This window comes from Loxodonta africana, chromosome 6 (assembly GCF_030014295.1).
Source record: "Loxodonta africana isolate mLoxAfr1 chromosome 6, mLoxAfr1.hap2, whole genome shotgun sequence".
NCBI lineage: Eukaryota > Metazoa > Chordata > Mammalia > Proboscidea > Elephantidae > Loxodonta > Loxodonta africana.
In genome coordinates, this window is record NC_087347.1 from 104,320,109 (window position 1) to 104,347,719 (window position 27,611).

Here is a 27,611-nt window from a genome sequence, read left to right on the forward strand (position 1 = left end):
TGATGAGGGAGGCTGCAGGCAGAAGGGCTTGGAAGGAGGGCCTGATATCAGAGGCCTGAGGTCAGTCAGCTAAAAAACCTGGGGGCTGTTGATTCACCCAGGGTTGTACAGTAGTATCCTGGCTCCCAATAGAGTGTGTTTTGAGCCTTCCTTCTACCTACGTCATTTTGGCACAACTATGACACATGCCTCTTCTCCTTCTACCTGGGAAATCAAGTATTTTACCCTGGTTCCAGGAAAAGGCGAAAGAGAGAATGTGGTTGAATGGGTGTTGAGTGAGCCAAGAGTATCTGCCACATTTCCTGGACTCTTTGTTAGGTTTTTGGCACAGTGTATTTTCTGGGCTCCTGGTTCATCTTCTTAAAGTAGAATTTGCTATTGGTTCCTCTTTTAAACTCAGCTCAAATGTTTTACAACATTTATTACTTTGTATTGCAATTATATCCAAGCCTGAGGCCAGAAACTATATTTGGGTCATCTTAACATCTCAAAACACTTGGCGTAATTTTTAGAATATAATCACTCAATAAATGCTTGTTGAGCAAAGCAAAATCGTTTATACTTTGCAGTAACATAGACCTCCTTATGACAAACATGCCAAGCAGGTTCCATCTCAGGGCCTTGCTGTGCCTGCTGCCTAGCTCCCTCCCTCTCTTCTTCTGACTTCTGTTTAGATGTCATCTCATCACGAGTGAGGCGTTCTCTGACAACCCTATGTAAAATACCACTTCACCCACTCCAACCCTCAGAGCCCCTAGCTTCTATTACCCTGTGTTATGTTTCTTTAAAGTACCTGCTGTCATCGGACACGATGATTGTCTTTCTACTTCAACTAGAAAGAAATTTCTTATGGTAACAGGACCTTTAGTTTTGTTGCCTGATTTGTTTTCAAGTACCTAAAACAATGATGGGCACATAAAAAACAAAAAACACATTGCCATAGAATTGATTCTGACTCATGGTGACTATGTGCACCAGAGTAAAACTGCTCAATAGGGTTTTCTGGGCAATCATCATTACTGAAACAGAATGCCAGGCCTTTTTTCCATGGCACTGCTGGTAGGTTTGAAATGCCAATCTTTAGGTTAGTAGCTGAGCACAAACTGTTTGTGCCACATGGGCACATAGTAGGCACAATAAATATTTGCTGAATGAATGAATAGTAAAGATTAGGCTGAAAACCACAATGAACATTCATGTGCACGTCTGTTTATAGGGTTATGCAAACCTTGGTATTGTTGTTACAACTTTTATGATATCAAATCATTAATATTGCTCTCAGAAAATAAAAACACATTCTGTTTTCTATCGATTGCGCCCATGAAATCTAATTATGGATTAGTATTTGTTTTTTAGAATATTTGAATGCCAAGCATATTCAGTCAGAAAACAATTTTATTATCCATGCCAGCTTAATTTTTAAAGCAGTGAAATGGAAGACTGTCATTTCAGTAAGCAACTTATTTTCATTTGTGAGAATGAAATATTTTGAATATTCTAATTGATTTCTGAAGACAGTTATACAAGAAAATAATCCCACTTGCCATACATTGTACATTTTCCTTTAAGATGGAAACTAGAAACAGACTTGGAAATTATATTTTTCCAGAAAGGTATGAGTAGTTACATTGATTTTTTTTTTTTACAGGTGTGTCAGCAAGGTCGGTCAGTTCCATTGTAAAAGGTGAATACCGGGATACTGAAAACCTTAAAGAAGACCTGATTTGAAAAATCATTTTATGTGTCTTTCAAGTTTTAGAAGAGATTCTAGACTCTCTGTCATGAGCTCAAACCTATTTTTTGTTGCAAATTTACTTGGATATTTCTCCAGAAATCTGAAGTCCATAATTTGGCAGTAAAAAAGTTGGTTATCAGGTCAATATCATTATATAGCTTTTAGTGTCATAAGAATTCCCTTTTGGAAACCCATAAAAACTCATTTTTTCTCACTATAAACTTTATCTGTCAGTTTTCTCTAAGGTCAGAGTACTAATGTTGGAGGTGGCCTGCTCTGGGACAGGGAGTCAGCAAAGTGGTAGTAAAGTTGAAAATGCCACATGGTGCTTTTCAAAGATTAGAGTTTCTTTTTTACATCAGATCAGTGCTGATTTTCAAGTATGGAAAGCTCTGTATTGATAGGGATATTCTTCATGTCCCTTTAAATAAGTGAAATGATAGGTTTGCCTGTAGTTTTTGCACTTCATGTTTCAAATTTTTCTTAATACTTCCGTGTTTTCAGGAGGTTAATTCCTCATTACTTGCGTACTTTTGGCGCTAGAATGTTTTCTTTCTAAATTTGTAAGTTAGGTTTCTCAGAATCCATGGTTTTTAAAAGAAAATGCTATGAAGTGGTTACACTGGAAAACAGTTTCAGAAATGGAATTATTTCTTATTACTGGAAAGTGAAGCGTGGTTTTGAAATTATAAATGGTACTAGAACTTGGAGGTTCTATTTAAAATACTTCTTTGCCAAGTCTGAATTGCAATTGTGTAATATTTCGTTGTATCCATCCACATTTTGTATGCGTATGACTATAGGAAGAATCCGAGTGGTTATGAGAGGAGATAGTCTTTACATTTGTAAGGTTGTGCTTCTCTAAGTTGAATATCCAATCAGTCACTTTGTTTTTTGCAACATATGTAACACATATGGATGATTATGTAATAACATTTTTCTGCTTTCTTAATACAAGATACTCTGAAAATTAAGTGTGAAACTAATTCCTTCCAATTTCATTCACCTTAATTAAATATTTCCCCTTATTTCAAGACTCATACCTAATTATTTAAAGCCTAGATTAAGCCTGACATTTTCTCGAACTTAAAACTTTGAGTTTGCACACTTCTCTATGTTCCTATTAAAAACTATCAAACTAGTGGCTTAGTTTCTAGTGCATAATGTCAAAGTCCAGTTGCAGATTCCTTATATATAAATAAAGATCTTGATTTGTTTACAATTACTAAATAATTCAAGTACGTGTTTTAATTAATTGAGAATTTTATTTCATGCATTTAGACAAGCGGTATTTGCAAAACCAAATTATAATGTTTGTGAATAGTTATAGCCCCATTAGTTTTAACCCTTGCCGATTAGTTTTTTAATAAGTTTCTTGATAGCAGTAGTAGTTAGAAAAATATGAAAACCACTTGCCAGTTCCTGGAGGGGAGTCAGCCTTTAGTAACTGGGAAGTAGTTTGTTATTTCAAACAATTTGGCCTCCTTCCCTAAAATTAAGAAAAACGTTTATAGTTTCTTTTAATTGCAAGTTAAAAAATATTCAGGGAAGGTAACTTGAAGAATAAAATAAAGCACAAAAAACCAAACCAAACCCTCTGCTGTCAAGTCGATCCTGACTCATAGCGACCCTACAGGACAGAGTAGAACTGCCTGATAGAGTTTCCAAGGAGCACCTGGTGGATTCAAACTGCCGCCCTCTTGGTTAGCAGCTGTAGCACTTAACCGCTATGCCACTAGGGTTTCCAAAGCACCATAATTCCACTGCAAATGATTATCTGTCTACCGGTGCACATGTTTTCTCTCTCTAATGTTTATGTGTGTATATGTTTATATGTTTATGTGTGTGTATCCATTTCATGCAGTCATGTAGTATTGTGAATATTTTCCCTTGGTAATAGATATTCTCCTTCCTAACGATTTTTGATCATTAATCATTTTAATCATAAGAGATCCCTTTTTGTTCGGTGAGCCCTGGTGGTGCAGTGGCTAAAGTACTCAACTGCTCACCAAAAGGTTGTTGGTTTGAACCCACCTGCCTCTCCGTGGGAGAGAGATATGGCAGTCTGTTTCCGTAAAGATTTAAAGTCTTGGAAGCCCTATGGGGCAGTTCTACTCTATCCTCTAGGGTCACTGTAAGTCGGAATTGACTCGATGGCAGTGGGTTTGGTTTTTTTTTTTTTTTTTGGTATTTTGATTATTTAAAATTTTGGGCAAAGACTTTAATAAAGATTTTTATTTCTGGGACTAATTCTTAGAAGTGATATTGATGAATCCAAAAATATGCAGTTTTCAAGCTTTTTTGTATTTATTTTCAAATATGATAGGGCATTTTAATACTTCAAAGCGAAGCTAGCTTTATGTACTAATAGAGTAGGTAGCAGTCTTTACACCGTTGTCTTAGATCTGTAGTGCTGCTGTAACAGAAATACCACAGCTGGATGGCTTTAACAACCAGAAATTTATTTCCTCACAGTTTAGGAGGCTAGATGTCCGAATTCAGGGTGCCGGCTCTAGGGGAAGGCTTTCTCTCTCCGTCAGCTTTGGAGGAAGGTTCTTTTCTCTTCTGAGCTTCTGCTCCTGGGCGATCTTCATGTGCTTGGTATCTCTCTTCCCCCGTCTCTCATCTGCTTGCTTATTTGATCTCTTTTATATCTCTCAAGAGATTGACTTAGGATACACCCTGCACTAACCCTGCCTCGTTAACATAACGAAGACAACCCATTCCCCAATGGGATTATAACCACAGGCATAGAGGTTAGGATTTACAACACATATTTTGGGGTGACACAATTCAATCTGTAACAACTATTTTTTTCAGGACTTGAGAAAGGTCCTTTTAATTCTCAGACTACTCTCTGTATCTACCTTGCAGATAGCTGAAATTTCACCATCACCTGTTGCTCCCTTGTAACATACAAGTACTCTTGGGAGAGGTAACACGTTGCACTCTGGCAGGCATTACTTTTAACGATGAGTAATCGTTTATCTGATGTTTTAAATTTAATTCTTGCAAGTGAACTTTGGGAACAAGGCAGGGAAAGGGACATCAGAATATTTAGCAAGAGGAATGATGAGAAGAATCAAAGTATTCCTTTACTTCAATTCCACTAACAGCATTTGAGCAACTGTTATATAAACTATAGGATATTACATACCTGGATGTAAGAGTTTATCTCTCTCTAAGGCTGTTTGTTGACTACGAATGCTAATTAATCCAGTAGAGAAACTTATGGTCCCAAATATGGTACGTATTTATGCTGGATGGAGATGTAGGGGGGAATTAATTAACTCCTAAGCAACCTTGGAGCCCTGGTGACGCAGTGGTTAAGTGGTTGGCTGCTAACCAAAAGGTCAGCAGTTGGAATTCACCAGCTGCTTCTTGGAAACCCTATGGGGCAGCTCTGCTCTGCCCTATAGGGTCACTAAGAGTCGGAGTCAAGTTGAAGGCAACGGGAAGCAACCTTACTTTCCTTGTGCGGAGTCAACTTGAAGGCAATGGGAAGCAACCTTACTTTCTTTGACCTATTTACAAAGTGTGAGAATCTTTTCTTAAGAGATGATGAGAATGCAAAGTGTGGCTTTTGGTAATTTGCAAAGAATAAGTCTGGGCTCTAGGGTCTCTGCTTCATTAGACAAAATATTTATATAATCAGAATGTCTCCTTGAAAATCCAGTTGATAAAGAGATAATAGTGACAGACAAGGCCACTAAGTAGATAAGAGTCACAGTGCTTACTCCAGTCATGAAGCTTCAAGCTATTTCTGGTTATTTTTATTCGGTGGAAATTTGTTTGTCAAATGATACGGCCAAGGCTGTGCTTTCTTGGCAGAAGGTTTGGAGAATAGTGGAACATCTAGAAATTGTACACAGTTGTGTGTGTGTACCTTTTCTTTATGCAGAAGTTTCAATCCTAAACATCTTCAGGATTTTAAAATCCCAGCCTATTATTACCATACTGACTCTTTTTCTTATAATAGTGGCTAGCTAATAATATGCCCCCTTGTGATATTTAAAAATAGTGATACAGCTCTCATTACCACATCTGGTAGGCCCAGATTCACTCAACCCTTGTCTAAACTGAGTACCTGGGCTTTTAAAAATTTCTAGATTCTATCTAGGTTTTCTGGTGTCAGATTTTCTAAACATCGGCAAATATCTTAGAAGATTCTTGAAAGATAGGTGGTGACTAGAAGAAGACCTGCTACAATAAATAAACTGAATATACTTTTAACTAATCCTTCTTTTGAATTTCTGTATTTATGTAGAACTTTGGGGTGGGGGAAGTTGCTAAATATTTTAACTGCTGTATCTTTAAAGCCTGATTTTATTGATAAAGATTTTAAAGGCTAGATTCTAAAACTGGCTTCCTTTCATATTTCCTCACACCATTTAAAAAAAAAAAATCTGTTACTGCAGGGTGATTTTCAGTGACATGAGTATTAAAAATAGTTAATGTGTCTAATATTGGTACTTTTAAGAATATGTACTTCTAGCCCCTTAGTCCCTTTATGAAAATTTCTCTTTCTTCTCCCAAGTGTTTACCTGATACTCTTTTGCCTCACGAACCGTTAGGATTTTTGCATTTCTTTTTAGGTGATTTCCCTTACTGATAAATCAGATTGAGTTGTGAGATTATGTTCTTTTCATTTTTCATTGGAAGTGAGCAAATCCGGAACTTTATACTTAGTGACTTTTTTTTCCAACTCATCAAGGGAATGCCACCCATGTTTGCTTGGGTTGCTGCACTTCAAATAGGAGATTGTGAATATTTGTGTGTTAGAGTAACCCTGCTATTTCTGTTTTAAAACTAACTGAAGATGTGATACGTGCCTCCCACTTGGAGAGAGAAACTTCGCATCAGCTTCTTACTTAGTTAATATGGATTAACTTCTTAGACGATGTTAGAGTGAGGCTCACTAGCGCCAGTATAGTTAAGAATCTGTTAGTCTCTATGTTTTAAACTCACTTGGTTTGTATATTTTTATTTGCCCTGCACAAACTAAGTCTGAGTTAAAATTTGGCATAGAAGTCGGTGTAGGGTAGCAAGACAATGCTTCTTGTCTGAAAGAAAATGCCAGTCTGTTTGTTAAACCAGTTGGATCCCTCCAGGTCATAGACTTAACTGTCTTTGGGTTAAATTGTGTTGTAGATTCCAGTCAGGTGGGGAAGGTAGTTTCCCATGGCATGAAACACTGGTAGCAAGTATAGTGCTGCCAGACACATTTTGTGCAGCAGGACTGTTGGCAGAACTGCTTTCCTTAGAATTTTGAACGTTGTAAGATTCTACCTGTTAGGGTTAGATCATGGTAGAATCTGTGCAGCAAGTTCTATCTGTGGGACTAAGTAGTAATCAGTGGTAGTAAAGGGTGATTTTTGGGGGGTTTCTAATAATAAAGGTCTTGGATGGATTAGGAAGAAATTGTCAAGTTCACTGCTGAAGGGTTTTATGGTTCATTGACTGAACACTGTATTTTGCTAAGTTCTGGGGATATGGTGGTAAGCAAGCCAGACCTGGTTACTGTCCTCATGAAACTTAATGTCCAATGGAAGATACAGATATTAAATAATCTCCTATAAATATGTCCTTTCTGTGTCACCTACTCTGTGATGCTGATATTCTCCATTTAGTCCTTGATAAACAAAAAGGGGTTGGACAGTGCTGTTAGCATTCCTTTCACTTATATATCTGTGATACACTTGACTTCTTTTATACCTGTTGCTGTAGAGTCGATTCCAACTCATAGTGACCCTATAGGTCAGAGTAGAACTACCCCATAGAGTTTCCAAGGAGTGCCTGGTGGATTGGAAGTGCTGACCTTTTGGTTTGCAGCCATAGCTCTTAACCACTACGTCACTAGGGTTTCCTCTCTCTTCTTTGGTATTTATGCCTAAATGGGTCAGATAGCCCAAATTCCCCCCACTGAGCTTGTTTATAGCCCATTTCAAGAAAGTAGAAGGCTTAGGGAAATGCCACCTTGAGAAAACAAATATATCATTCATCTTGTAAAATCTTTATAAAATGAGTAATCATTCAAAGAAAGTATTTTAAAATACTCTTTTTCTTCCTTGTTAAAAAGAAGCCTAATTACTAAATGTCGAATGGGATCTGCAGATTGACGGTGTGGGAATTGGCTAGGATGATGATGGCTCAAACAATAAAAAAATGCAGGTAATTTTCAAAATTCATGGATCTCACAGATATTCTCTTAGGCCACGAAACTTCCTTTGGCCTAGAAGTCAGTTGTTTATGCTGTTCCTCCCATTTCTTTAATCATTGTTACTTCTATTATATCAGTAGATTCAGGAGAGCACGCAACTGCTTGAAAAAGTATTTTTCCCATAGATTCTTATTTTTATGAAAAATAAGAAAAAAGAATCAATATTGGAAAGAACATGTAGTAAAATATGTTTCATGTATACTTGGTGCTTGATTTAATTCAGACTTCAGGAATAATGGGAAATCACTAGTAGCAAGCATAGTGCTGTCAGATACTTTTGCTCAGAACATGTGCTAAGTGAAAGCAGTGTTACTTTAAAGGCAGAATCAACTTCCTGTTTACCCCTGACTTTTCATTCAGCTCCCTAAAAACTTGGTGACACCCATCCCACGCTAGATCCTGGGGTAGTCCCCAAGAAAATAATGTCATGGTTCCATTCAGATTTTCACAGCCTCGTAGACATGGACAGGACATGGAAATAGAGTGAAACAAGTATAGTGATACTGTACAGAATAAAGAGAAAGTCATGTAAAGCTTCCATAGAATTGGCGATTAATGAGCAGAAATTTTAAGCAAAGTTCACTAGGAGGACATGAATAGAAGACTGATGGAAGCAGGAGAGATACAGGTGTGAAGTCATGGAGGTAGAAAAACAGCTACCTGAGTATGGGTGCTTGGTATTGCTACAATGCAGACAGAGTCTGGGGAAGTGGGAGAAGGATTGAAGTGGGAAAAGGAGAAGTGAGGCTGTAGTGAAGAGGAAGCAAGGGGCTAGACATGAAGTTCTTAGCTGTCATATATAGGGTGTTGGATCTTATCCTTAGGTGATAGAGTCCTATGGCATCCTATGGATGCCGTAACAGATTATCGCAAGCTGGGTACATATATTACCTCACAGTTCTGAAACTTAGAAGTCCAGAATCTAGCTGTCAGGATTAGTTCCTTCTGGAGTTTCTGAAGGAGAATCTGTTCCATGCTGTTTTAGGCTGGGTTCTCCAGAGAAGCAAAACCAGTGAAGCGAATATATGTAAATATATAGAGAGAAATTTATCTCAAGGAAATGGTTTACACAGTTGTGGGGGCTGGCAAGGCCCAAATCTGTGGGTCAGGCTGGAGGCTTCTTCTGACTCACATGGTTACAGGGGCTGATGAACCCATAATGAGCAGGTCAGATGCTAGGTGGTTAGCTCATGGAGCTGAAGAAGGTGGCATATTCCCAAATCAGCAGATCAGGTGGCAGGCAGCTGGCTCACAGGGCTGCAGAAGCTGGTGAATCCCAGAATTGTCAGGTCAGATGATAGGCTCAGGTCCCAAGAAGTGGAGGTAAGATGATGATGAGCCAGATGCAAGATACAGAGCAAGGGAGAGCCTTGCCAGAGCATTCTTATATATCTATTGGATTCAGGTCACACCTCCCAGAAACTCCCAGTACATCAGATTAAGAATGTGACTTGAGTAAGGATGTGACTCGAGTGAGGGTGTGACTTGGGTAAGTCACCCTCTTATAAGGCTGTGACTCAAAATATGCCACACACTAATCCCACTTCATTAACATACAGAGATTAGGATTTATAACACATAAAATGGAGAATAATTACATAATATCACAAAATGGAGAATAATTACATCAGATCACAAAAATGGAGGACAGCCACACAATACCCAAAATCATGGCCTAGCCAAAGTGACACAATAACATTAATATCGCACATCCCTTTTTCCTACCTTCTGGTGGTTGCTGGCAATCCTTGACATTCCTTCACTTGTAGAAGCTTCACTTCAATCTGTGCCTTCATCTTGATGTGGTGTCCTCTCCTGGATGTCTGTGTCACTACTTCTTTTCTTATAAGGATGCATCATATTGTATTAGTGCCCACCTTAATCCAGGATGATCTCATCTTGATTATATCTATGAAGACCCTATTGCCAAATAAAGTCACGTTTGTAAGTACTGGGCTTAGGACTTCAACACATCTTTTCCGTGGACACAATTCCACTCACAACAGAGAATTTTGACCATGTCACTGCATGATCAGATTTACGTTTTGGAAAGATTATTTGTGGCTGGTTTAGAGAGAGTGGTGGTGGGAGCAAGATTATATTTTAGTACAGAGACCAAGTTAAAGGGGTAATGCAATAGCTCAAATGAGTGATGAGATGATTTTCTGGTTTAAAATTTTCATATTGATTCATAAATATGCTACCACATTTAAAAATGTCAGCAAATTGAAAATATTTTTGGTATTCAGTGGAACGAATTCATTGCTACTTTTATCGTTTGAAATTATTCATGAAGTTAATAGCAATGAAAAATTGAAAGAGGGTTGATATTTTATTTGTGAGTAAAATTAAACCAGCAAACTTATCACAAAAAAACTCATAGTTATAATTTTCCTATATAAAGCAGAATGTAACTTTACAGAGTGTAAGGTAATGAATTTGTAATGTATGCACATCTAAGTATTTGTGGAAATTATGCATGTTTGAAAACAAGTGAATGATGTCATAATGCCTTGTACATGGTAAGTACTCAGTAAATATTTGTTCACTTTGCATTTGATACTTGACAGTTATAATCAGAACTTTATATTAATTCAAGTCATTGAATAAATAGCTGGTATTTTTAAGCAGAAAATTGAGTCCCATATCAAGAAAAAAACAAAAATATTTGTCAGGAAAAATTAAACAGCAATGTATGCATATCAGATTGTAGCTTTGAAAAGAGGCATGTGCTTAAAAATCATTGCAATTATATAATTGGAAAAGCACATTTGAAAATGGCTTTAAATTGCCTCACAAACAGTATGGCATGTAAGTCTTCTTACCAAACCTTGGTTTTGCTGCATGAATCCTCAGTTCTTAGTTACAAGAGGAAATAAAAGCCAAAGTTGAAGAAATTAAACATCTTTAGCATTGTGGGGATATAAAATATTAAAGTGCTATAAATCTTTTCAAATTAACCAAGATGTTTTTAAAAGTTAAAGTACACACAGTAGTATTACAAGTTACTATAAATGTTACATTGTATGTCCCATAGTCAAATAATGAAATAATAAGCAGTTTCCATTACATGTTATCTACAATTCAAAGTCACGCTCAGGCATCTGATTCATTCCTTACTATTAGCCAAACTTTCTTTAATTATATAGAATATTGTCAGTGTGTATAGTTTTAATATTGCAAAGTAATTACTCTTCATTTGATGCCTGATTATATTTCAGTCTTCAGAGATTATATTGAGATTGTAGGACGTAGAATGAATTTGCTATGTCTGATTTTTATAGACAGATTTAACAAAATAACTTTTTAGTAGGATCTGTTTATCCTTACATCCTTCCCCCCCCCCCCATGTGATGATTGAATATAGTGTATATAACTTTGAGGAAAATCTTTTTACTAAACTGTATTTTTACTTCATACTTACCTTCAATAGGTTCTGTTAGGGGAGTCAATGGTGCCATATATTTCAAAGCAGAAATCTTTTCACACTTATTTTTTTTTAGTATTTAATGAGATCTCAGGTATATTTCAACAACTGGGGTTTCCCTGATGAATCATTAAAATCAGTGAGTGGGCTGGAAGGTAATGCTAACTTTTCTCAGTACTGCCCTGTTTTACTCTGCTGGGTTATGGGTGGCTTTTAAAGTAGAACTTGGGTGTGTTGGAGTTAGTGGGTGGAGGTGCAGAAGGGAAGGGGGAAAAAGGGTCAGTAAGAAAATACCAGGTAAACCTCTGATGACCTACTGGGAAGTCCTACTCAAATTTTATTTTCCCCAATTTAAAGCATTTAGTGTTCAAGTTCACCACTGTTTGCTGTGCTAAGCTTAACTACCCAAATATTGTGTATAGGCAAATAAACAATGTATTTTCAGCAACTGATTGAAGTTTAAGGTGTCAAGCCATGTATGGATAAGCCTGTAGAATCGATTTCTCAAGTGTGTGGGATTAAAACCATCATCACTGAAACTGTACCTTCCTACAACTAATAGCAATAAGGTATCTATGGAATATATTAATACACCAATTCCTCCAATTTAAAATTACTTGGTATTTGGTTGGAAAATTATTTGAATATTACAGGTAACTAAGTCAACATCATACATAAGGGTTAATTATGGATTTCTAATGTGACTTAGGTTTATTTTTAAAAATCCTATGATGTGTATATACTTAGCACATCTTTTTTAAGAAATCAATAGCATGGTAAAAATTTCCTATATCTATACTGTTAAACAAAACAAAAAAACCCTCAACTACCATGGCAGTTATAACTGCTTGAGAAAGTAGACAAAAATGTAGTTCACCTTGAAAATAACCATGGCTCAGGGAATAAAGAAATTGGGTCAAGCCTAAAATAAATACAGGTACAAAGACAAGAACTTATAATAAAAAATTTAAAATATTCACAGCATTGGTTTCAGGCTACTTGTGTTCTCTGTAATCTTATCAGTGTATTGTTAGTTTTTAAGTACAGTGATGCTAATAGCACTTTTTCATTTTGGTCAAAGTGTTTCACTGAAATACTGTTGTAGTTTTTTACTTTGTATCCCCTTTAAATTGTAAATATAAATTTTTGGAAAGACAGATCATTCTTAAATAGATCATTTAGACCTCTGGTGATCTTAAGTAGAATTTCAAGTGGTATGAAATTTCTGCGTCAGAGCCATCACTTTGACACATTTTATATTGCCAAATTTAATGTTTAACATTTAACTGTGTATCATTAAATCATAGTATTGATAATGAATTAAACTTTCATAAAGCTTTAATAGTATAGTAGATTCTCATTTATCTGGCATCACTGGGGACTAAAATGTGCCGAAGAAATGACTTTTTTAACTGAGGCTTACTCGTTTAAGCAAAAAAAAAAAAAAAAAACCTTAAGAGTTGATAAAAATGTATGTGGTTTTTTAGTGGGCAAGAATGGATTAGCCATCTACCGTTAATGCCATATATCATCGGTCTAGTGTCATACAGAAAGGACACAGGCTTTCTGATTGGTATTTGTTTCCCAACCTAAGGATCATTTTTGTTGTTCCTGAAGAAGAAACGTCATGCCCTTAATTGTGACACACTTAATACATTTAAATGTTTCAGGGCTTAAGATCTATGGTGGTGTTCGTGATTGTACTTTAACAGATTTATAAACTCAAGCAGCTACATAAGACATGTAGCTCTACGTAGTATCATCCATCATCTTTGTGCACAAAGTCTCCTGCCATAAAGGAGACCATCTTTTTGCTTTGGACTTAGCACTTTCTATCTTGAGACCTTGCTACTGCTGCTCCCAAGCACTCACTCCCTAGTAGACACAGCTAGTGGTGCAAAAATGTCTGTACAACATTGACCCTGTGTGCTTGTGAGCATCTGTGGTGGGTGTCAAAGTGACCACCTGCAGTATCCCCTGGTTACTGCTAAAATGGGTAAATAATGTACTCCCTTTACGTTTTAGCAAATCCCACCAAAAGAGCAAAAATTCTCTTTAACAAAGTGTTTTTTTCAACCTCACACTTATTTGTTTCAAACAGTGCTTTCTGAAAAAAAAGAAAAAACTCAACCTCAACGAAAGTATTTGAGCCATTTTTTAATGTGCTGTTAGGACATTTGGTTTGAATCTTATGTTTAAAATCAACTTCCCCCCTTTCCCTTGAATCTAATGGGAATCATCTTTCTTCCAGGTTGTGCTTCAAGAAGACTACAGGGAAGAACACATTTTCCTCTTGCCGCAGAAGTTGCAAGAGAAGTAAGTGAGGAGCTGCCAGGATATGTGTGTCTCCACAAAACAAGCAGAACAAATTTCCATGAATCAAAGCCACTAAGTATAGTTCTCAGAGATGGTAGGACATAGTTACTTTCCCTAGAAAAATACCCAAAGTGCAGCCACACCCCTTGGCGACCAGAAAAATGCCCAAGTAAACGCTAGTTCAAACCTGTACATTTCACTCTGCTTACTGAGCTATTACAGGGGTGGATATCTACTATAGCTATAATCTTTCCCGCCCCCTTTTCTATTTTTTGACCTCCCACACGCTTGGTGTTTAGTTCTGCTTACTGAGTGTCTTGAATCTACAGCAGCACCTACACATACTGCCTCCACAGTGGCTGATGGTTTGCAGATAACTTGTGATTCAGACCCATAAGAAACATCTGTAAAGTGTATAACGTGATACCTGCTCTAGATTAATCATGGGAAAGGGTGGAATAATGAAGAATCAGAAAGCATTTTTTTTCTTCTAATATTGTTACTTTCTTTGAGGTTTTATGAGTGAAATATTCTTTAGAGTGGTTTATGTCGTATTGCATCACTTAGGGAAATATCTCAGGTCATTTTTACTAGAGCCTTTTAGAGACCTTTTAAGGATATACAGGACTGTACACCTTAGCATGATTAAAACCCAACCCACTGCCGTCAAGTCGATTCCGACTTTTAGCATGATTAGATCAGTGGAAATAAGCAAGATCGTAGATAGCTGTGATGCGATCGAGTAAGCAAATTACTGTTAAAACTGCTTTTATTTTCTGTTGAAATCTTTGATGTAATTTTCAAAATTGCCTTTTATTGGTCTCTCACTTTCTGGAAGTTTCCATGAAGGATTAATGGTTACCATTTTGTTGAACTTGAGGGAGTTTGTTAACTTATTGGACACCCCATTATTACAGCAGAAGTCTCCCTCCTGTGTGAAAAAATTGAGCTCTGCATAGCTCAATCTCTGAACTCACTGTTTACCCACAAAACCTGTAGGGTTCTCACATTCGTACTTGAAATCTGAGCTGCTGCTGAGGATGCATTTCAAATGCATGTGTACATGCACCTTTGCCATGTCATGATCTTTCTGATGGGTAGGAGACTATGGTTGAAAATAACAGTGTTTAACATGCTGGAGGACTCCAAGATACCCTTTCTACTTAGGTAGGGTGACTTACACTAATAAAGAGAGGGGCAAAATACCTTATTACTATGCGAAAGCTATTATGCTTCACAAGCATTATCTTATTTTATCTTCACAATATGCCTCTCAAGTTAGTAGTGTTATTCCCATTTTAGAGAAGAAGAGACTGAGTCCTACAAAGTTAGGTAAATTGTCCAAAGTATATATGGCTAATAAGTGACAGATACTTAGGTACTCCTGACCCCAGGGTTCATGCTTTTCCATCTGAGAAGCACTGCCTCTTATATTGCACATAAGTAAAACTTTTTTTTTCCCAAAAAAAATGCTCATTGGAAAAATCAGACATCAAGGGAAAAGCTTTTTCAGCGCAACCATTTCTTTGAGAACCACTTAAGACCTCGCTGTGAAATGCAGTGTAAGGAGGCTTGGCTTTGACTGAGCAAGGTGAAGCGCAATTTTATTAGTGAAGAGCATCATTGAGTCCTTGAGACTACTGATTTTGTGGAACAACATTATTAATAAAAGTAATATGCTTTTAAATGAGTGGTATTTAGTTAGGTCATAAAGGAAGATTCAAAAGTGGATATCTTTTTTTCTTATACATATATATATTTATTGTACTTTAGATGAAGGTTTACAGAACAAACTAGTTTCCAGTTAAACAGTTTAGTACACATATTGTTTTATGACACTGGTTAACAACCCCACGGCATGTTAACACTCTCCCTTCTCAACCTTGGGTTCCCTATTATCAGCTTTCCTGTCCTTTCCTGCCTTCTAGTCCTTGCCTCTGGGCTGCTGTGCCCCTTTAGTCTCATTTTGTTTTATGGGCCTGTCTAATCTTTGGCTGAAGGGTGAACCTCAGGAGTGACTTAATTACTGAGCTAAAAGGGTGTCTGAGGACCATATTCTTGGGGTTTTTCCAGTCTCTGTTAGGCCAGTAAGTCTGGTCTTTTTTTTTTGTGAGTTAGAATTTTGGTCTATATTTTTCTCCAGCTCTGTCTGCAACCCTCTGTTGTGTCCCTGTCCAGAGCAGTCAGTGGTGGTAGCTGGGCACCATCTAGCTGTACTGGACTCAGATTGGTGGAACCTGTGGTAGATGGGGTTTACTAGTCCTTTGGACTAGTCTTTCCCTTGTATGTTTAGCTTTCTTCATTCTTCCTTGCTCCTGAAAGGGTAAGACCAGTGGAATATCTTAGATGGCCACTCACAGGCTTTTAAGATCCCAGACACTACTTACCATAGTAGAATATAGAACATTTTCTTTATAAACGATGTTGGACCAGTTGAGCTAGATGTTCTCAGAGGCCATGGTCCCCACAGCCCTCAGCCCAGCAATTGGGTCCCTCAGGGAGTTTGGATGTGTCTATGGAGCTTCCATGACCTTGCCTTATACAAGTTGCAAGTTGTGCTGGCCTCCTCAGTATTATGTACTGTCTTACCCTTCACCAAAGTTACCACTTATCTATTGTGTATTTAGTGTTTCTCCATCCTCACCTCTCCCCTCTGTTGTAACCATCAAAGATTGTTTCTTTTTGTGTGTAAACCTTTTCATGAGTTTTACAGTAGTGGTCTCATACAATATTTGTCCTTTTGCTGTTGAGCTGTTTCACTCAGCATAATGCCCTCCAAATTCATCCATGTTGTGAGATGTTTCTCAGATTCATCACTGTGCTTTATCATCGCATAATACTCCATTGTGTGTATGTACCATAGTTTGTTTATCCATTCATCTGTTGATGGGCATCTAGGTTGTTTCCATCTTTTTGCTATTGTGAACAATGCTGCAGTGAACATGGGTGTGCATGTGTTTAATTTGTGTGATGACTCTTATTTCTGTAGGATATATTCTTAGGAGTGGGATTGCTGGATCATATGGTATTTCTAATTCTAGCTTCCTAAGAAAGCACCGTATTGTTTCCCAAAATTGTTGTATCATTTTGCATTCCCACTAGCAGTGCATAAAAGTTCGATTTCCCTGCAGCCTCTCCAACATTTATTATTTCCTGTTTTTTTGATTCATGCCCGTAATGCTGGGGTAGGACTGTATCTCATTGTGGTTAGCAATTGTGAGCATTTCCTCATGTGTCTGTCATGCCACTTGAATGTCTTCTTTGGTGAAGTGTCTGTTCATTTCCTTTGCACATTTCTTAATTGGATTATTTGTCTTGTTGTAGAGGTGTTGGATTTTCTTGTAGATTTTAGAGATTAGACCTTTGTCTGATTTGTCATAGCCAAAATTCTTTTCCCAGTCTGTAGGTTCTCTTTTTACTCTTTTGGTGAAGTCTTTTGGTGAGCGTAAGTGTTTAATTTTTAGAAGATCTTGGTTTATGTAGCTTCTCTTCTGGAGTTTTTGTGTTGTTGCTTATGGTTTGTATGCTGTTAATGCCATTAGGGCCTCTAGCGTTGACCTTATTTTTTCTTCTATGAACTTTATAGTTTTTGGCTTTATATTTAGGTCTTTGATCCATTTTGACTTAGTTTTTGTATATGGTGTGAGCTATGGGGTTCTGTTTCATTTTTTTGCAGATGGAATCCAGTTTTGCCAGCATCATTTGTTAAAAGAACTGTCTTTTCCCCATTTGATGGACTTTGGGCCCTGACCATAGTTGGATGGGATTTACATCTGAGCTCTCAATTCTGTTCCCTTGGTCAATGCATCTATCTGTTGTTGTACCAGTATCAGGCTGTTTTGACTACTGTAGCTGTATAGCAGGTTCTGAGGTCAGGTAGTGGGAGTCCTAATTTGTTCTTCTTCTTCAATAGTGTTTTACTTATCGGGGGCTTCTTCTCTTTCTATGTAAAGTTAATGATTAGTTTTTCCATCTCTTTAAAGAATGTTCTTGGTATTTGGATCTTGATTGCATTGTATTTGTAAGTCACTTTGGGTAGAGTGGTCATTTTCACAATGTTGAGTCTACCTGTCTATGAGCGTGGTATGTTTTTCCATTTATGTAGATCTCTTTTGGTTTCTTGCAATAGTGTTTTGTAGTTTTCTTTGTCTAGGTCATTTACATCCCTGGTTAGATTTATTCCTAAGTATTTTACTTTCCTCGGGGCTATTAAAAAAAAAAAATTTTTTTTTTTTTTATTATAAATGTTATTGTTTTCATGGTTTCCTTTTCATTGTTCTCTTTATTCATGTATAGGAATCCAGCTGATTTTTGTATGTTTATCTTGTATTCTGCTACTCTGCTGAATCTTTCTATTAGTTCTAGCAGTTGTCTCGTGGAGTCTTTTGGGTTTTGTATGTATAGTATCATATCATCCTCAAATAGGGACAGTTTTACTTCTTCATTACCAATTTGTATGCCCTTTCTTTCTTTTTCTTGCCTTATTGCTCTAGCTAGGACTTCCAGCACAATGTTAAATAGGAGTGGTGATGAAGGGCATCCTAATCTTCTTCCTGTTTCAGCCTCTCTCCATTAAGAATGATGTTGGCTGTTAGTTTTGCATAGATGCTGTTTATTATGTTGAGAAATTTCACTTCTACACCTATTTTATTGAGAGTTTCTATCAAGAATGGGTGTTGAATACTATGCCTCGATAAAGAACAGTGATGAATTTGTGAAACATTTCACAACATGGAGGAATCTGGAAGGCATTATGCAGAGTGAAATTAATCAGTTGTAAAAGGACAAATACTGTATAAGACCACTATTATAAGAACTACAAAATAGTTTAGACAGAGAAGAAAATATTCTTTGATGGTTACTAGAGGTGGGAGGGAGGCAAGGTGGGACAGGAGTATTCACTAATTAGGTAGTAGATGAGAACTACTTTCGGTGATGGGAAAGACAACACACAATACAGGGGAGGTCAGCACAACTGGACTAAACCAAAAGCAAAGAAGTTTCCAGAATAAACTGAATGCTTCTAAGGCCAGCACAGCAGGGGCAGGGGTCTGGGGACCATGGTTTCAGGGGACATCTAAGTCAATTGGCATAATAAAATCTATTAAGAAAACATTCTGCATCCCACCTTGGAGAGAGGCATCTGGGGTCTTAAACTCTAGCAAGTGGCCATCTAAGATGCATCAGTTGTTCTCAACCCACCTAGATGAAAGAAGAATGAAGAACACCAAGGGCACAAGGTAATTATGAGCCCAAGAGACAGAAAGAGCCACATAAACCAGAGACTACATCAGCCTGAGACCAGAAGAGCTAGATGGTGCCTGGCTATAACTGATGACAGAGAACTGCTAAGGGAGCAGGAGAGCAGTGGGATAAAAAACAGACCCTAAATTCTTGTAAACAGACCAGACTTAATGGTCTGACTGAGACTAGAAGGACCCTGGTGGTCATGGTCCCCAGTCCTTCTGTTGGCCCAGGACAGGAACCATTCCCAAAGCCAACTGTTTAGACAGGGATTGGACTGGACAATGGGTTGGAGAGGGATGCTGGTGAGGAGTGAGCTTCTTGGATCAAGTGGACACTGGAGACTATGTTGGCATCTCCTTCCTGGAGGGGAGATGAGAGGGTAGAGGGAGTTAGAAGCTGGTGAAATGGAAATGAAAAGAGAGAGTGGAGGGAGGGAGCAGACTGTCTCATTAGAGGAAGAGCACTTGGGAGTATGTAGCAAGGTGTACCTAAGTTTTTGTGTGAGAGACTGACTTGATTTGTAAACTTTCACTTAAAGCACGATAAAAATTAAAAGAAAGAAAAAAGTGGTAAGGAAAGTGGGAGAGGAAAAAAGAGGGCCCTCCAGACAATTCATGAAAGAAATACAAATTAACAAATGGACAAATTCTTAAACTCATAATCAGGGAAAAGAGCATTAAATCAAGATAAATTCTTCCTGTCAGATTAGCAGTAATTGTGACGTCTTACTAGCATGCCTTGCCATGTCTGCCTTGCAATAAACTGAGTTGATGCACAACAGAGAAAAAAAAAAAAGAATGGGTGTTGAACTTTATCGAATGCCTTTATTGTACCGATTGAGATAATCATGCGATTTTTTTCTCTGCTGTTATTTGTGTGGTAGATTACATCAATTGATTTTCTAGTGTTGAACCATCCTTGCCTACCTGGTTTTGGATCCTACTTGGTTGTGGTTTATTATTTTTTTGATATGATGCTGAATTCTGTTGGCTAGAATTTTGTTGAGATTTTTTTCATCTATATTCATGATTGGAGGAAGACTCATTAACAACCTGCGTTATGCAGATGACACAACCTCGCTTGCTGAAAGTGAAGAGGACTTGAAGCACTTACTAACAAAGATCAAAGACCACAGCCTTCAGTATGGATTACACCTCAACATAAAGAAAACAAAAATCCTCACTACTGGACCAATGAGCAATATCATGATAAATGGAGAAAAGGAAGTTGTCAAGGATTTCATTTTACTTGGATCCACAATCAACACCCACGGAAGCAGCAGTCAAGAAATGAAAAGATGCATTACATTGGGTAAATCTGCTGCAAAGGACCTCTTCAAAGTGTTGAAGAGCAAAGATGTCACCTTGAAGACTAAGGTGCGCCTGACCCAAGCCACGGTATTTTCAATCACACCGTATGCATGTGAAAGATGGACAATGAATAAGGAAGACCGAAGAAGAACTGACACCTTTGAATTGTGGTGTTGGCGAAGAATATTGAATATACCATGGACTGCCAAAAGAACGAACAAATCTGTCTTGGAAGAAGTGCGGCCAGAATGCTCCTTAGAGGCAAGGATGGCGAGACTGTGTCTTACATACTTTGGACATGTTGTCAGGAGGGATGAGTCCCTGGAGAAGGACATCATGCTTGGCAGAGTACAGGGTCTTCGGAAAAGAGGAAGACCCTCAACGAGGTGGATTGATACAGTGGCTGCAACAATGAGTTCAAGCATAACAACGATTGTAAGGATGGCACGGGACCGGGCAGTGCTTCGTTCTCTTGTGCATAGGGTCGCTATGAATCTCGACTCGACGGCACCTAACAACAACAACAATATTCATGAGAGATACTGGTCTGTAATTTTCTTTTTTTGTAGTGTCTTTGCCTGGTTTTGATATCAGGGTTATGCTGGCTTCATAGAATGATTTCAGAAGTATTGCTTCCTTTTCTATATTCTGAAATAGTTTGAGTAGTACTGGTGTAAGCTCTTCTCTGAATGTTTGGTAGAATTCTCCAATGAAGCCATCTGGCCAGGGCTTTTTTTGTTGGGAGTTTTTTTTTTTTTTTTTACTTTTTCAATCTCTTCTCTTGTTATGGGTCTGTTCAGATTTTCAGCATCATTTTGTGTTAGTTTAGGTAGGTAGTATGTCTCTAGAAATGTGTCCATTTTCTCTAGGTTGTCAGATTTTTTTGGAGTATGGTTTTTCAAAAAACTTTGTTATGATCCTTTTTATTTTAGTTGAATCTGTTGTAATGACCCCCATTTCATTTTTTATTTGGGTTATTTGTGTCCTCTCCTGTTTTTCTTTTGTCAGTTTGGCCAGTGGTTTTTCGATTTTTTTGGTCGTTTCAAAGAACCAGCTTTTGGTTTTGTTGATTCTTTCTATTGTTTTTCTCTTTTCTATTTCATTTATTTCTCCTCTGATCTTTATTATTTCCTTTCTTCCGGTGGCTGCGGGCTTCTTTTGCTGTTCTCTATTTGTTCGAGTTGCGTAGCTAATGTTTCATTTTGTCCCTTTTTTTTTCTTTTGATGTGTGCATCTATTGCTATAAATTGATCTGTGTGGGCTGCCTTTGCTGTGTCCCAGAGGTTTTGGTATGATATGTTTTCATTCTTATTTGATTCTAGGAATTTTTTTATTCTATCTCTGATTTCTTCTACTACCCAGTAGTTAAAAAAAAAAAAAAAAATTTTTTTTTTAAGCACGGTGTTATTCAGTTTCTATGGAATTGATTTTTTTCCTTGCTCTTCCTTATGTTAATTTCTACCTGAGTGGCATTGTGGTCAGAGAAGATACTTTGTATTATCTCAGTGTTTTGGATTTTGTTGAGGCTTGCTCTGTGGCCTAAGATGTGGTCTATTGTGGGGGAATGTTCCATGTGCATTTGAAAAGAATGTGTACTTTGCACCTGTTGGGTGGAGTGTTCTATATGTGTCTGTGATGTTAAGTTGGCTGATTAGCTCTTCTGTATCTCTGTTGAGTTTCTTTCTGGATGTTTTGTCCTTTACCGGAAGTGGTGTGTTGAGGCCTGCTATTATTATTGTGGAACTGTCAATTTCTCTTTTCAGTGCTGTTGGAGTTTGTTTTATGTATTTTGGAGCCTTGTCATTAGGTTCGTAGGTGTTTGTTATGGTTTTGTCTGCCTGATGGGTTGTCTTTTTACTCATTATGTAATGCCGTTCTTTGTCTTTTATGGTGGATTTTGTTTTACAGTCTATTTTATCTGAAATAAGTATTGCCACTCCTGCTCTTTTTTGGTAGCTGTTTGGTTGATATTTTTTTTTTCCATCCTTTGATGTTAATAAATTTACGGCTTTGTTTCTGAGGCATGTCTCTTGTAGACAGCCTATTGATGGATCCTGTTTTTTTTTTAATCCACTCTGTCACTCTCTTGTCTCTCTATGGTTGTATTTAGGTCATTTATATTCACTATAATTATTGATAGGTGTGAGTTTATTGCTGTCATTTTTTTTTTTTTGTGGTACTGATGTTTTCTTTTTCTTCTTACTCTCCTGTGCTGAATTCCTTTTATTTATTTTTTTTCCATTTCTTTTATTTTTGTAGATTTTATTTTTACTGAGATTTTTTTTTTCTTTATTTTGATGAGTAGTTTTGTTAACTTCCTCTGTGTTTACCTTGAAATTTACCCTTATCTTCCTAGGTTTGAACCAGTCTTTTATTACTTGATATCACCTTGCCTTCCTCTTCATTAGAAAGTTCTATACCTATACTGTTTATTCCCTTTTATTGATCTGACGTTGTTTTCATTTACAGATTGACCTCTCTGGTTCCCTGTTGTAATTCTTTTGGTTTCTGATAGTCCTTGAGAGTTCATTTCCTAGGCTGGTATCTGGCTGGTACAATCTTGCATTCTAGATTCAGGCTGTCGTCTAATGATGTTTGTTCTCAGACTGAATGTCTTCCCTTAATAATTCTTGTAAGTTTGGTTTGGTTTTTACATATTCTCTTAATTTCTGTTTATCTGGCAATGTCCTAATTTCACCATCATATTTGAAGGAGGGTTTTGCAGGATATATATTCTTGGTTGGCCATTTTTTTCTTTCCCAAGGTTTTATATATGTAATCCCATTGCCTTCTTGGCTGCATGGTTTCTGCTGAATAATCAGAACTTAGTCTTTATTGTTTCTCCTCTGTATGTGACTTTTTTTTTTTTTTTTTCTCTAGCTGCTCTCAGGATTCTTTCTTTGTCCTTAGTTTTAGCAAGGTGATTATTATATGCCTTGGTGACTTTTTTGGGGGGTCCATCCTATATGGGGTTTGTTGAACTTCTTGCTTGGTCTGCTTTTCATGCTTCATGGTATTAGGGAAGTTTTCTGTCAGGAAGTCTTCAGTGATCCTCTGTGTGTTTTCCATTTTTGCCCCGTTCTAGAACTCTGATCACTTGCAAGGTTTTGCTTTTGATTTTATCCCACATAATTCTCAGGGTTTCTTCATTTTTCTTCATTCTTTCTTCTGATTTTTCTTCAAAGTTGTATCCAAGTGTTTGTCTTCAGTTTCACTGATTCAGTTTTCCATTGTTTCAGACCTGCTCCTCAGCCCTTCTATGACACTGTCAGTTTCTGAAATGTTGCTGTTTATCTTTTGGATTTCTGATTGTTGTTTTTGTGTGATTTCTAGTTGTGAATTTATTTTGGCATTTTGTTCCTGCATTATTTTCCTGAATTATCCTGTTTTTTTGTTTGTATTTTCCATGAATTTGTTTGCCTTTCCCATGGATTTGTCTTCATTTTTGTCTGCTTTTTGCTTCAACTCTTAGATAGCTCTGAATATTGGAGATGTGAATTCCCTAATGCGTATTTCTAGTGCCTTTTCTTCTACTGTTTTATTTTGGATACCTACTGGAACCATCCTGTCCTGTTTTTATATGTTTTAATATTGTCTGCTGTCTTCGGGACATTCAGTAGTTACTTTCTTTGTTTATTGATTGTAGATGTTTTTGTTTCATCCTGCTTTTTTATTTTATTTGGTTATGTCCAAGTAGGTGGGCTGTGTGTTCTTTGTTGTTTGGTCATCTGTGGGTGCAATAATTTTCACCTTCTTTTCCAATGGGCAGGGCCAGTTGCTCAGCTATGATGCAGCAGGTCAGGTCCAGCTGACGGGGAGGGGCTGGGATGGGTTATTGTAGCACTTACTAGGGCTGACAGGGCGTGCCGGGAATCAGTGCAGGGCAGGTTCCAGTAGGTTGTGCCTGTGCTGTTCCAGGGTGTGATGTTCAGTGCATGGTGCAGATAGGCAGGAAGGAGGGGCGAGGTTGTGGTATGTGGAGCTAAATGGGTATGGGAAAGAGGAGAAAAGAAACAGGAGCCAAAAACAAACAAAAAAGTGCTAAGAAAGTTTGCCATTGGTGGAGAGATGAGAAACCAAGATATGAAGAAAAATAAAAAGGGAAAAGGAAAAATAAATAAAAATTAGAAAAAAGAAAGGAAAAGAAAAGTCCCCAGGGTTCCCACTAACGGGTTTGTGAAGGCTGGGGACATGGCTTCTAGGCTGTGCAGTACAGCCTGGCTGGAAGGAGTAGGGATGTCACACAGCACCAGGTTCTCAGGAGACAGGAAAAGAGGTAAGTCTAGAGAGACGAGAAACAGAGAAATGAAAAAAGACAAAAGGGACAAAGAAAAAGAAATGCCCCCAGGAATCCCACCAGCGTGGCTGCGCAGAATGGATGAGTGACTCCCAAGCCGTACAGTACAGCCCGGCTAGAAGGGGCTTCCAAGCTGCGAAAAGAAAAAGAAGACAAACCAAACAACAGAACACAACAAAACAAAGCAAATCAATAATAACAACAAAAAAATTCTCATGAATCCTACCAGTGTGGTAGTGCGAACTGGGGAAGCAGCTCCCCCGTTGAGTGGTGCTTCATAGCCTTTCAAGAAGCAAAGATGGCACATGGAGCCAGATGTTTGAGAGATAGGAGGGGAAGGTTGTGAGAGGCACCGAAGAAACCAAAAGAAGCGGAGAAAAGCAACACCAGATAGAAACCAGTGGCATCCCAGGAGCTGGCCAGTGTGGACCGGGTGAATTCAAGTGGCACAGGGCTGAAGCCAGTGCCTCCTGGCTAAGAGACTGCAGCCAGTGGGATGCAGTAGACGCCCATGGGCTGGGGGTGGGGGAGGGGAGGGGGGTGAGTGGGAAGAAGAGTGGAGGGTAGGAAAGTGTATATTGCTGGTTACTGGGTGCTCTGTCTCCTCCTGGGAGTTCCTTGAAGCTGCTTTCTCATACTCCCTGTACGCCAATCCTCGATGTGGGCAGGGGGAATCCAAGTGGCATGGACCCTGCACTTCCTCACCAGCAGAGCTACCGCAGCCAGACAGGAAGCGTCCAAGGTGGGAAAGCATATATCGCTGGTTACCGGGTACTCTGTCTCCTGCTGGGAGCTCTTTGAAGCTACTTTCCTGTACTCCCTGGCTGCTGATCTCTGACAGGAGTCCAAGATGGCAAATCTGTGCTGCGTTAGTTGCTGGGGGGGGGGGGGGAGGGAGTGTCTCTGTGCATGTCTCTCCTTGCCCTCTGTTCTCTGTCAGTTTCTTATTTCATTTAGTGCTTGATTGAGTTCTTTATCTCTTAATTTGACGCTTAGGGTTCCAGGATTGATGTTTGTCTCTGTTTTACTTAGTTTTTCGGACTTTGCTGTAGAGGGACGGCACGGTGCTTCCCTCTGTAGGTCCATGTTGGCCAGAAGTCCCTGGAATTCTTTTTTTTTCTTTTAATTGTACTTTAGATGAAGGTTTACAGAGCAAACTAGTTTCTCATTAAACAATACACATATTGTTTTGTGACATTGGTTGCCAACCCCGCGATGTGTCAACACTCTCCCCTTCTCGACCTTGGGTTCCCCACTACCAGCTTTCCTGTCCCGTCCTGCCTTCTCCTCCTTGTCCCTGGGCTGGTGTGCCTATATTAGTCTTGTTTTGTTTTATGGGCCTGTCTGATCTTTGGCTGAAGCATGAACCTCAGGAGTGACTTCAGTACTGTGTTAAAAGGGTGTCTGGGGGCCATAACTCTCAGGGTTTCTCCATTCTCTGTTAGACCAGTAAATCTGGTCTTTTTTTTTTTTTTTTTTCTGAGTTAGAATTTTGTTCTACGTTTTTTCTCCAGCTTTGTCTGGGACTCTCTATTATTGTGATCCTTGTCAGAACAGTCAGTGGTGGTAGCCAGACACCATCTAGTTGTGCTGGACTCAGCCTGGTGGAGGATATGATACTTGTGGTCCATTAGTCCTTTGGACTAATCTTCGTATGGATTATTTTTTAAACAGTATAGTATTTATATGTACAGTGATGTTTCTCGCTTATTTCTCACAGGAAATAGTATATATTTGAAATGTATATAAATTTTTTACATTAATACCTGTATTTTTATTTCACTGAGCACATTAACAAAAATACCATTAAAACAAAAAAATTGCTTGATAGCCAATTCTCCTGTGATGAAATTTCACAATGTCTTTAATAATCCCATTACTGCTGTTTATCCCTCTCAGTGGGCTTCTCTTTAAAGAAGGTTGTAGAAACCTTGCTAGTTCAAAGGCAGGGAGCTTCATCCCACTTTTTTTGGTGTTCTTTTGGGGACGGATATTGTCAGCAGTGGGGAAGTGGTCAAGGTGCACCGTCCTAAGAAATTGTATCCTAAGTGTCTCAGCACTAGAGAATTGAGATTTAACTCCCTCACCAATGTCATAAATTGATATGAATGTGCTTTCTTCTACATATGGATTCATTGGGGCCAGTGATAGCTGGTGAATTTAAAGATGGATTACTATCAAAGTCACAGAGTCAAAGGATTTGTGAACTGCAAAGGGCCTTATAAATGAAGGGCTGTCGGAGTGGAAGTCTTAGTTAGAAGATGAGTTCAGTGACTATTGAAGATTTGAGTTCTAGGTAAAGCAGGTTCTGAGGTTACTGAGTCAGGGCGCCAGCCATTCCAACCAGGAAGTGAGAGATAAAGCAGGAGAAGGCTCGAAACTTCCTGAGATAGGAGAAAAAACTGCTTCGTAGTAGAAGTTATCTTAGGGCATGAAGAAAACAGAAATGAAAAATAAAACAGCCTTTATTTCCTCTTATTAACATGAATGACGTAAAGATAGCGATTACAAAAATAGAAACTTTAAATGTAATACTTCTTTTAGAAGTATGATAAGCTTATTTAAAAAAAAAAGTGACTAAATGATTTGTATTCTATTTCTGAGCATAAAATTTAAACTTATTAAAAAAATCATATGTATATATATACACAAACACATACACACATATGTATATACATATTTGAAAAAAATTTCTTTCTTGTTATCTAGGGTCTATGAAGGTTTGAAAGGGCCAATGAGTATTCTCATCATTGAGGCATTCTATGGAGGGTCCCATAAACAGCTGGTGGATCTGCTCCAAGAAGAGTTAGAAGACTGTGTCCTTTATACCCTTCCTGCAAAGAAATGGCACTGGAGAGCACGGACATCAGCTCTATATTTCTCTCAGAATGTTCCCATCAGTGAGGATTACAGGTAATTTGAGCTTAGGATGCATGTCTGTCTTGTTTTTAATGTACCTGTCATAAGGGTCTTGCTTTTATTGGCATCTTTGAGAATCCCACCAATTATGGAATTGGTCATTTGGCCATGGTAGATGTTCCTTAAGAGACAGCAGAGCA

General features: G+C 38.1%; 1 protein-coding gene across 11 annotated transcripts in view; it reads left to right on the forward strand.

Moving 5' to 3' along the window:
• GTDC1 (glycosyltransferase like domain containing 1) overlaps positions 1-27,611 on the forward strand; it is a 428,985-nt gene that overhangs the window by 109,503 nt on the left and 291,871 nt on the right. For 7 of the 11 annotated variants that reach the window (XM_064287241.1, XM_064287242.1, XM_003405851.4 and 4 more), the window contains 2 exons: positions 13,634-13,698; positions 27,262-27,465. In XM_064287241.1, coding sequence (XP_064143311.1) covers positions 13,634-13,698; positions 27,262-27,465 — 269 coding nt within the window. Of the gene's footprint in view, positions 1-1,648; positions 1,685-1,715; positions 1,876-7,836; positions 7,907-11,619; positions 11,952-13,633; positions 13,699-27,261; positions 27,466-27,611 lie in introns of those variants that run through there. The other 4 variants (XM_064287245.1, XM_064287246.1, XM_064287243.1 and 1 more) reach the window with 4 other exon arrangements.